This window comes from Rhinatrema bivittatum, chromosome 4 (genome assembly GCF_901001135.1).
Source record: "Rhinatrema bivittatum chromosome 4, aRhiBiv1.1, whole genome shotgun sequence".
NCBI lineage: Eukaryota > Metazoa > Chordata > Amphibia > Gymnophiona > Rhinatrematidae > Rhinatrema > Rhinatrema bivittatum.
Genome location: NC_042618.1, coordinates 203,763,601 through 203,775,620, shown reverse-complemented (window position 1 = coordinate 203,775,620; position 12,020 = coordinate 203,763,601). Strand labels below are relative to the sequence as shown.

The 12,020-nt window shown below is 47.6% G+C and overlaps 1 protein-coding gene across 1 annotated transcript in view; it reads right to left on the bottom strand.

The window, feature by feature from the left end:
• Nucleotides 1-11,134, bottom strand: part of ZMYND10 (zinc finger MYND-type containing 10) — a 364,741-nt gene extending 353,607 nt beyond the window's left edge. The window contains exon 1 of the mRNA XM_029599566.1: nucleotides 10,981-11,134. Within this exon, the coding sequence (XP_029455426.1) occupies nucleotides 10,981-11,069 (89 nt within the window). The 5' untranslated portion in view covers nucleotides 11,070-11,134. The remainder of the gene's footprint in view (nucleotides 1-10,980) is intronic.
• Nucleotides 11,135-12,020: the final 886 nt, after the last annotated feature.

The following is a 12,020-nucleotide window of genomic DNA, read 5'->3' as shown; positions in this document are numbered from 1 at the left end:
TTGCAGAAGCAGGTACAATTGGATAGTCAGGTGGAAAAACTGGAGGTTCTTGAAGTGGAAACATTGGTGAGAAGAAGGTGCGGACCTTGTCTGTAATTTGGTCCATCGCTTTTTGCATATGTTGTCCCAGAGTAAGAAGAGGGGAATCCTCTTCTGAAACAAGGACTGGTTCTCCTCCAAACAGTTGGAAAGTGGGCAAAGGGAGGAGGGATCACAGAGAGCCCGGAGGCTGAAGGCAGAGGCCTTGTGACAAAAGTTGTGGTAGTGGGAATAACCTAGTCAGAGTGGGTGGCAAATGAAAAGTCAGGTTACCCATGGAAGCAATGGTGCCATGTACCTTCTGGTGGGCAAGGCCATACAAAGGATGTCTTGCGTAACCTCCTCTCCTGGGAATCCGGGGAGCACCGGAAAGCAGTAGTCATCTTATGTTGATCCTCTCGACGCTGTTGAGTGGGGCAACGAAGGAAAATGATCAGGTTCATTATCTCACCTAGTTGAGTTGACCATTGGTTGTTCTGCTGGTTATGGCCGAGGGGCCAGCTCACTGACAATTGCTGAAGAGTGGGAGGTTATCCCTGGTGCTGGGTGCGCCAATGGTTTAGCAGCCTTTTATGAAAGTGTCCGGAGCTTACCCAGCAGGTGCTTCGTGCTTTGATGGTGTCTGTGTCAAGTGCGTGGACTTCGAGGACGGGCATTGTGTTTTAGAATATGTTGATACACTGGCTCATGCTGTTGTTAGGATCACTTAGCAAGGAAAAAAGGGAAAAACAATGCTCAAAAATTGTAGCTAGACTGGTTCACCATCCGTGCAGAATGCAGATAAAAACAGACTGAAAAGCTAAAAGGACGATGCCCACGCATGAACTTCCATGCATGCCCCATAGAGCTGAAAGTTCTAATAACTTAGAGAGACAGGTCCGTCAAGTGCCGCCAGAGGGCATCACCCACAGATCATGGCTAATTCAGCCCTGTTTATCAACTGAAAATATAAGAAATGCACATTCCCAAAAATGGCATATTTTCTTTTTATCTTAACCGACACGATGTGCAAACGGCTGTCGGTATATAAAATCATTTAAATAAAAATAAATAAATAAATAAAATAAATCTTTGTTTTTTTATCTTTTTATTTTTCTTATCAATTGGTCCCGGTCTCTTTTTTTCACTTTTCCCTTGTTGGTCTTTTCCTAATTCTTTTTTCAGGGCCTATCTTCTATTTCTGTTTCTTCTCTCTCCTCCTATCTTTTTCCCTTCCTTCTTCACACACAGGCTCATGCTTACTCTCACAGGCTCCCTCATGCACACAAACTCTCCCTCTTACATGCTCTCCCACATACATACACACACAGATACACACACAAGCTTTCACTTTCACATGCTCTCTCCCCCAAACACAAGCTGTCCCTCTCATATGCTCGCTCTCTCTCACACAAGCTGTCACTCATTTGTTCTCCCATACACACAAGCTCTCACTCACGTTTTCCCCACATACACACACAAGCTCTCACTTGCTCTCCCACACACAAAGCTCTTATTCACATGCTCTCTCACAAACACACACAAGCTCTTTCACATGCTCTCCCCCACATTCACATACATGCAAACTCTCTCTCACATGTTCTCATACACATAGGGTTTCCCTCCATACACATACAGGTTCTCAGTCTCTCACTCACACATAGAGGCTCCCATACACATACAGGCTCCCTCTGTTGTGGGAACGCGGGTAGCAGTTCCATCTCTGATGTTTTTGTGTGCCCCTGGGCCCCGATACAGCCGCAGAGGAACTCCGCCAAGCACCGAGGCAGGTGAGAGGTGCCCCAGCATGGGCTGAAGATGGAAATGACCTTAACCACAGCCACACCTGTATGCAGCAGAAAGAGACCCAAACAACGCAATGTTGGTCTCATGAGTGGTCCTCCGACTACTCCAAGCCCTTTCGGACCTGTCACACAGAGCAGCAACTGCGACAGAGCGGACGGTGGTCAGAGGATGAGGACATCAAAGACGAAGACTTGAAGTGAGACAAGACTCAGGATAATCCAATGAAGGGATGCAGAGTTATAGGCTAAGACGAGCCTTGGATAACAGAGGACTCAGACGGAGTCACAGGATATGAAGTCCGACGTGGAGATCTGCAGTGGTACTGCCACATCATGCGTCCTACACTACCAAGTGAGGCAGGTCGCAGACCATGCTTGAGGTATCCCAATACAGTTGCTTGAAGAAGTTATGAAGGCTCTGACAAGGCCTGAACTGAGACGCACCGGTCCGGCCAGCTAAGACAAGACATGGCCACCAAGGACAGGATAGGCAGAGTTCATATCAAGGCGGAGGCAGGTGCAAGAAGCTCCAAAGATCCGGACAGGATTGGGAAGAGAAGATTAAAACCGGGGTTCCAGCTCAAGAAGCCCTCAGGGTCCAGGGACTTCAGAGTATGGACGCTGATGCTAGGAGAAATAAAAGTCGGGATCTTCTTAGAGGCTTAAGCTGCCCAGAGAACATCTTGAAGTGAAGGTCCGAAGAACAGGACATCAGCGGAACTTCCGAGATGAGGAATGGAGACATCAGGAACTGACGAGACGTGAGACCTTGAAAAAGACGAGGACACAGGATCCTACATAAAACGAAATGCCTTGAGAAGCTGATGACGAGAAGTCCTAAGGAGGACTGGCTCCTTGCAAAGGTGGATCCAAAGATGACATCAGAAGTCACCACTCCCTCGCTGTTCCTTTAAATACTGAAGAGAGAGCCAGCCTTGCCCCCTAGGAGGAAACAGGAAGCAGAGCAGGACCCTGGACAGCGGCCCTGCTGCGACGCTGAAGACTGTAAAAGGAGAAGCAGGCCTCGGGGCAGGCCCCGGGATGGACGATGGCTTCCCTGCCGCGAAGGATGGTCCAAAGGCGGCTTCCTGCTGCAGGAAAGACCGGGGATGCAGGCCCTCTTCCCCCGGAGGGCCCAAGGTAAGATGGTGGGGCCACATGGGGACGCCAGTCGGCGGCTTCCCAGCCGCAAGGGAATTAGCAACACGGCTCCTGCCGTGAGGTGATGGCAAGGGCGGCCTCCGAGCCGTGCCGAGTGCGACAGCGCGGCTCCAGCCACGTGAAGGAACTGCTGGCGGCCTCCCGGCCGCTTAGGGAGTAGCAACGCGGCTCCTGCCCCGAGTTGGAGAGCAGGGAAAGTCTCCGGGCTGCAGGGGCTGCAGTAGTGTGGCACCTGCCGCGTGAGAAGTGCGTTGGCGGCTCCGAGCCGCAAAGGAAACGCTGAAAGGGGAAAAAAGGTGGAGATACTGCCCAAACAGGGCAGAATCGTAACACCTTCTCCCTCTCTCTCTCTCACACTCACACACACACACACACACACACAGGGCCTCTTCTTCAACCACCACCAGACCCCTTCTTTAACCCCTGTGGGATGGGATTTGCGGTGTCTTCCTATAGAAGGCCCTCTCCTTTACTGCCACGGAATGAGATCCATGGTGACCTCCCTGCAGCAGACCTCCTTCGTCTGCCATGGGGACAGGATCTGCAGCAGCTTCATTGCAGCAGGCCTTTTCTTTTGGCCACCACGAGATGGGTTCTGCGGCAGCCTTACTGCATCAGGCCCTCTCCTTCACCATTGCAAAATAGGATCTGTGGAAGCCTTGCTGCAGCAGGCCCTCTCCTTTGACCGCTGTGGGGATGAGATCCATGGTGGCCAGTTTTCAGGCCTCTTCTGGTGTTGGGCTTTGCCACTTTATCAAAGGTGACATTTTGGCCTTAGATGTTGACATCAGATACTTGGAACAGGCTGGAAAGACTCGGCAGGTTGCACCTAATGCTATTTTTGAAAGGCTTGATGAGTAAGAAGAAAGGTAAGGATGGGCCAGATTTGGCCCGCAGGCCATAGTTTGCTACACCTGGGCTAGATACCTCTTGTGGGGGTTCCAACAGAGAATCCATGTGCATTAGGGATTCTGAACTCCCTTTCATAGAAGTAAAGATGACATCTTGGAAAGGAAACATTTGAATGGTATTCTCTTATCCTTAGCCACTAATGAGGTAAAGAATTCTATCATCAACTCAGCTACTTCATCAAGTGACTGACATGCCCTTTGACCTGGTGCAGGTGGTGGAACATCTTCTTCTGATACTAGAATGGAATGTTGCACATCTTCTTGGCTTTGCAAAATTTGTACTGGAGACCGATTGGAAATAAGAAGCACCAGAGAGCAAATAGGATCTGGTGTTTCTAGACACAGGCTTTCTGAGAGCAACTTCGATGGCAAGAGAGCTCTAATAATCGGTGGGGTAAGGGGGATCATATCCTCTTCTGCTCCAGGGAAGAGTTTGCTGTGACCAGCATAAAGAGGCATAGGAAGATCCGTAATATGAAGCATCCATGCTTCCAATGGTTTAACGGGCAAAGGCGACAATGTTCTTGTTACGAGTGCCGTCCACAGCAAACCAGCGGCTCGGCCCCCTCACCTCTCTCAAGTGACTCCAGTGCCTGGTCCCTCGTCTCTGGCGGCGGTAGGCCACCAGCTCCATCCTCGGGCCACCCCTGGTGCCCCCGGCTCAGCTACAGACTCTGGTATCTCCAGTTCAGCTATCGCTCCTGCTGCTCAGCGTCAGGCCTCTCCGTGTGGCCCGCGGAGGGACGCTGCTACACAGCACCGTGCCCCTCCCTAGGCGCACGTGCACGCATCACTGTGACTTAAGTAGGGCCCGCGGCGGAAACCGAGCCATGACCCCGGATGATGACATCAGCGAAGCACCAGTATATAAGCCCGGGCTCCGCTCCCTAGCTTTGCCTTTGCAACAGGTCTCACGCTGGTCGAGTACTCATTGCCTCCTGAGGGATTCTCCTCGTTCCTGATCCTCGCTGACTCCTGTTCCCGGTTTCCTTGTTCCTGCGTTCCTCTTCTTCAACCCTTCCTCAGATTGCCTTCACTGAATTTGACTCTGCTTTGCTTGACCATGCCGTTGCCTCTCTCCAAGCCCGGACCTCTGCATCGCCTGACCACTCCGTTGCCTCTCTCCAGACCCGGACCTCTGCAGTAAGGCTGACTACGTTTGCCTATCTCCTCACTCAGACCTCAGCCTTGTTTGCCACCGCTTCCAGATTGCTACCAGTCCTGACTCAAGCTTTCCTCTTGACGCCGCTTCAGTCTTTGTCCTGGACGTGGCCTATTCAGGCTTCAGCCTGCTCTTGCTCAGGTGCCCCCTGTCAGACTTTGTTCCTTTGGCGCCCGGGACTCTACCTTGTCCAGTATAGACTGTATCTTTCCTCTTGCTGTCTCCGGGCTGACCTCAATCCTTCCATCGACAATAACATACGGAGGCCCACCTAAGCAGAGCCGGCCCCGGTACCCAAAGGCTCAACCCGCGGGAATGAGGGCTGATATTGGTGAAGCGCCAGCCGGCCTCCATCCATCAGCCCTCTCCGCCTGCCGATGGTGGGGACCCGTAGGATCCTTCTTACGGGTTGCGCAACAGTTCTGAGGCTTGATGCGCAGAAGATTTATAAGTCCCTAGCGCCAATAACTTGTGCACCCCTTGTGGATCAACAGTGCCGATGCACTCCAGCCTCTGTGCTTTTTTGGCGCCCGATACTCTGGTGGCTCCGCAGGGTGGCACCACCTTTCCTTCAATGCATGGTAGCTATATTTACTAAACCCTTAGGATTCATCCTGTTCTATCAACAGGGGAGATATTTTAGAGGAGCTGGTGTTTAACCCTATTCCCGAGGAAACAGACGAGACTGTGCTTCAGGAAGAGGACTTCCTGCAGCTTCTAGGAGACATATGCAGTTCCTTCATTTTCCAAGCCCTGAACTGTTGCATTCACAGGGCCATTGTAACAATTCGCTTGGTCATGGTCTGCAGCAGTAGTAGAGTTTGTGTCCATCTGAAATGGACATTTTCCTGCCACAAACAGTCTTTAAATCCACTTTCTGTGGCTTTTTTTTTTTAAGACATTCTGACAAAACTTTTTTTTCAAAAAATATCACTGAAAAGTGCTGTTTAGGAGCTGCTGAGGCAACTTTAAAGATAAAGTTGTGAAAATTTTTAAAGAAAAAACAGAGATACAATCCATGTTACTGCTCAGTCAAAAAAAACAAAAAACATTGCAGGGGCTCACAAGGAAATGCCAGAGTGTGAATTCCCACACATACGCAGAAGATCAAAAGCTCTACTAGCTAAGAGAGAGAGGTCCTTTCAGTGCCACTAAATGACATCACCCATGCTGTGACTAATTCAGTCCTGCTTATCAATGGAAAAATATCCTTGTTGACTTTACTCATTTTAATGCTGACACCACCACAACTGATTAGTGAGCAAGCTGAACTACGCCAAATCCTGGAGTTTTCTGGACTCTTTACTTTAAGTCTAATTTCATGACTACCGGGGTGCAGGAAATGGGATTCTCCCACATTTCAGTCTAATTCTTGCAGGATAGAATGAATTGAAATGCTGTTAGCTCCGCTGGCATACCTAAAATCTAGAGAAGACTGAAGACTTCCATGCAAAGACCTTGTCCGTATGAACACAGACTCCTAGGGCCCTACCTAATTTATCCAGAATGGAATAGGAGAGGTTCTCAGGTAGAGATGAGAGTTCCAGATGCTCAGGTAGGGAGTCAGAGGTGATTCCCTTTAGCCTTTTTCTGATCCAAGGGGAGAAGGGATAATGATCCAGGACCCAAATGATGAAGTTGGTGACTGGGGGGGAGGGGGGGGGTCCTTGCTCACATTGGAAGGGAGTATTCCTGGTAAACATCCTCTGACTGGCTGGGCACAGTGAGGTCTCAAACCACCTTGCAAAGATTCTCATGGAGTACCCCTGGGACTCTTTCTTGAGACAGCAAGTCCAATATTCTGGAAAAGAGAGATTGAACAGGACAGTCCTTTTCTTAGCTGCCAGGCAGGTAAAGAAAGTCTTCACCAATTCTGCCACTCAGTCTAAGGGTTGGCATGATGCTTGGCCAGGTGTTGGGCTAAGATGGAATCCTCTTGCAAACTCTCTGAACTTTGCAAAATTTGTCACAGGAGCCAGTTAGACATCAAGGGCACCACAGACCAAATGTGATCCAGAGTGTCCAGATACAGGCCTTGCTTCAAAAGGCTCAATAGGGAAAATGCCCTTGAAATAGGAGGAGGTAAGTGGAATGTATCTCCCTGCGTACTTGCTGTGCTCCTTAAGTGTCTAGAAAGAACTGGTTATGTGATAAAAAGATGCATCAGTAGCGTTGAGGCTCGGTGCATCGATGGTGTCAATCCTTGCTTTGAGGCTTGAGTTGTCAAGGCAGGAAGCATCATCAGTGTCAAGGCTCAATGCAGAGCACTCCAAAGTATGATGCATCAACAGCGCAGGCACTGTATGTGTCAACTGCATAGTCAGAAGCTTGATGCTTCTTTGGTGCCAGTTGTGCCAGCGGCTCCAAGGAATGGCACTTCTTACTAGACCCCAAGCCTCATGATGTACACAAAGGGCTTGTTGACACCTGAGAACGATGCTTTTTCTACTTGCTCGACCCTGACGAGGTGGAGGGGTCTCAGGCCTGCTCAGAGGGGGAAGGCTTACTCGGAGAGCTCCTGCTCAATTCGGCACCCAGGGAGCTAGAAAAGACTCTACTCTGGGAGAAGGAATGACTGCACCTTTTCAGAGACTTATGCACCTCCTCCATTTTCCAAGCTCTGGACTTCTGAGAGCGCGGGGACATCCGACCACAGTGGTAGAAGTTAGACTGGCCATAATTCGGACCTAGGCATGGGTAGCAATATCATGTCCATCAGTAATGGTCCTTTTCCTACCACATATGTAGGCCTTGAAGCTGCTGACATTCTCTGTGGACAAGTTTTGGGGTTTTTATTAGTATTGAAAAGTGCTGTTTAGAGTGCTGCTGAGCCAGGAAAGCAACACACCTCTCTCCCACCTCCTTTCTACAACAGCTAACACTAGTCCCACTCCCACCTACTTCACCCTAGCTCCTCCCTTTCTATTTATAAAACTGAAGAATTTGCTGTTTTGCAGCCCTACATGTATATAATCTCTTCCCCCTACACCTTTCTCTCTTCCTCCCCTACTTAAACTTATACCCTCTCCTTCCTTTGCCCCCTTATTATTCTCCCTTGACTCTTTTATAAATAGTAATATTATAACTACTCCATATAATATCATTATATATCTATTTATATTTTATAAATTGTTTATTGTTAATGCATTTAACCGTTTTCAATGTAAAGTTTTCTCAGTTGTTTTCTTACTGTTTTATGTAAAACGCAATTGCGGATTTTGTTCTATGTACACCGACGTGATATCTCTGATGAGCGGCGGTATATAAAAACCAATAAATAATAAATAAATAAAAATGTAAAGATACTATCAATTAAAGAAAAATGAGAGATAAGGTACACGTCCATGTTGATGCTGGGATGAAAAAAGACTGGGGGCCTCATGAGGCAATGCCAGTGCAGGAATTCCCTCACATGCTCAGTAGAGCAAAAGCTCTATCGAGAGCTAAGAGAGAAGGGTCCGTTTGGCATTGTTGGATGACGTCACCCACATGCCATAGCTAATTCAGCCCTGCTTGTTTATGGAGAAAGCAGTTCGGCCATAGCATTTTGTTAGTGGAACTTTATTATTGAGAAGCTCTATGGTGGCAGTTATTCCAGTGGGAAAGGAAAAGTGAAAAGGAGCAGTACTGTCCTAACATTGGAGGAGCAGCTCTGCCACAACTTTTGTTTATCTAACTTTGTTACTCAGAGAGAAACTCTGCCACAGCATTTGTTACTTGAACTTTATTGTTAAGAAGCCCCATAGTGACTGCTCTTTTAACCTGCTGTGGGAGGGACAATAGAGTCTGGGAATTCTGAAGGTGCAAATAAACTTTCCCACAGAGAATCCATAGGCGAAAGCTACCCAGTGTCCTATGTCAAAAGTTGACCTCCATAGTTTATATCAATACAATGTGATTTGCCTACTTTTGGGCTATTTACTCTGAAAGCAGGACTAGTTTCCTAGAAATATTTGAAAACACTGGTAGAATAGTGAGCTCGGTAATAACAGTGAACTCACTGTATAGGGTTATTTTGCAAAACAATCAAAAGCTGTATTCATGCATTTCTAAACAGGACCTCCTAGCTTCCAGCCAGGTACAAGTCCAGCTGCAATAGTATGAAAGTAAACTGGGCAGACTAGATAGGCCTTTGTACAGCCCCCAATGTCCTGCAGTAGCTCAGGGGTGAATTCTGCAGCAGTTGTGCAGCATATTTGCTTAAATGTGTTTCATTTCAGATATTAAATAATGTAAATTTGTATTTTACATAATAACAATAATGTTGCCTTGCTTGCGTCTGTATACATTTTTGGGTGTTGGTGGGAGGAGTTATACATGGGGAATCTCCAGTATCGGTGTAGGGAAGGAAGAGAATCTCCAGAATGGGAGGATGGTGTGGGAAGCAGAGAGAACTGTGGATGGGGCAAGAAGGATGGAGGAGAGGGGAATGGAAGGGAGGGGGAGCAAGATTCTGTGATCTGAGTGCTGGAGGGAAAGAAAGAGAGAGGAGGTTCTGGGATATGAACTGTGCTTTCTAGATGGACAGTATAAAATGCAAGATATAAATAAATAAATCTGGGGGGAAAGATCAAGATGGAGAGGAGGTATCCTTCCCTCCTCTGGCTCCATCCCTGCTTACCCTTGAATCTCTATCTCTTCCTTTTTCCATCTGACATGCCTTCCCTCTCACTCACTCATCCCAGATGATGGCACACACGTTCCCTTCTCATTCCCGCTGATATTTACAACCCCTTTCTCATTTCCTCATTTACTTTCCCAAGATCCACATTCATCCCCACCAAATCTCTCATCATTCAGCCCCTTTCATTTCCTCTCACCGATCCCCTATTTCCTCTCTCATCCCTTTTCTTTCCAACCCTCTCCCCCTACCCCTTCTCTCATCACGGATCCCTCTTCAGTGTTGCTCCCTCCAAACCCTACACTAATCTGGGCCAGGAAGAAGAAAAGGTAAGAGCAGCAGCATCTTGGGCAGCATTCTCCATCACTGCTACTCAGAGCTAGTGTCACATTTTGAACTTTATAATTCAAAATGCAACACTCTCTAGCTCCAGTCAGCAGAGGAGAACACATGGCCTGAGGAACCTCCGTTCCCACCTCATTCTCCTTCAGCAGGCCTGCTGAGAAAAGGATTGGTGGAGGGAATGGGGAGAAAGAATTGGTGGAGGGAATGGGGAGAAAGAATTGGCAGAGGGTGGGAGAGGCATTTATGCCCAGCCAGTGAATACCACCCACCTGGCTCCTGCAATTCTTCTGAGAAACAAACAATTCTGTGCCAAGGGTTGGATTCCCCCCCCCCCCCCCCCTTTGCTATATTATTGCAGGAATTCCTGTCTTATGGTCCTTACCTTTTCTCATATTATCTGTTTTATGCCTGCCCCTTTTATAAAAATAGAAATGCTGTCATAGACTGCTGTTGTTGCTTGGCACAGATGCACCCCATTAGTAAGAAGCAGGATTTTTAAGTTGATTTGCCAGCATTTTTTTTTTAACCAATAGACTGCTATTATTTTCAAACGAGTGACAAACAAGAAAAGCACTTATACTTGACTGGATGCTAAGTCTGCCCTTTTAGATAGCGTTAAAGTTTTTGAGCTAAACTCTTACCTTATATTAATTAAAAAAAAAAATTAATGGAACAAATTGTCACATATAAAAGTTGTCTTTAATTAGATTGCACTAATTTAGACGATCATAGTTTGGTTGTATTATTCCTGTTTATAACTGATATTTTCACGCCTAACACCCTGAAGCTGGGAGGGTAGCCTATGTCAACCACCAACCCAAATAACTCCCATGTCACCCACCCTAGCAGCCAGAGCCGCCAGAATCCCCCAGCAAGCCGGCGCGTCCCCCATCACAGAATAGGCAGCACCGAGTCAGCACCCACCCCCATCCGAGTATCCAGTACCCTCTTTCTCACCCCCTAGAGCCGGTTTCTCGCAGCGGGAAAGTCTGTAAGTTTCGCACCATCCCTTCCGCTTCCCCATAGAGCAACACAGGCCCTTCCATTGCTGCCGGTAAACGGCGATATCGTCCCAACTGAAAGCGACGCCGTCACCAGGGAAACAGAATACGCGCCTGCGCCCTGATTTTACATTATGCTTGCCCTACGGCCTGAATGTTTACGTAATCACGTGGCTGAAGCCCTACTCTCAGCGGCCATTTTAAATTCCTTTCATAGCAGTCTGAGAAACCTGAAAAAGTGGGAGGGGGCGGGTTGTGTGGTATTAAAGCAGTGATGCCTTAGGTTCTTGTCGGTTTTGTTAGCTTTTTTGTTTAAGCGTGTTTCTATTTTTATTTAATAAAATCGGCTTGTTTGTAAAATACATAGAGATACTATAAACGTTTAATATCAATTTTGGGTTTAGTAAATTCCCTTCCATTGTAGCTCCTGGTGCAACAATGACTCACCGCATTTAAACATAAGATGCAGTGGCCTCTGCTTGTGGCTCTGAATTTAAGAACATACGAGATGATAGGCTGAGACAGACCAATGGTCCATCAATTCAGCATCCTGTTTCCAACCGTGGCAAGTTTAGGTCACTTCCTAATACAAAGTCTATTCCCTATTGCTCTCTCCCATTGAGACAGAACAGCCTTACCTGGAGTGCTCTCCCGAAACTTGTCCAAACCATTTTTTTTTTTACCTGGATGTTTTTCCAGCACAATCAGCATCAGTAATGGGATTTAGCACCATGATCCTTCATTTGCAACTGGCAGGGAATTTTCCTCTATTTGATATTCCCTTCCATTTTATGTTTAATTATTGTAGTGAGGGTCCTGAGAAGAAAGGCCATGCACCAAGGTTCCTTCTGGAATCCTGCAGTTACAGGCACTGAATCTAGCCATTAGGTATCATTCTTGCAATGCTCAGGACTCCCTCTGTCCATAACATCCCCAAACTTAGCTGATCCCAGGGAGTGGAAGACCTGATCTAGGGATTAAACGGGGCACCTTCCA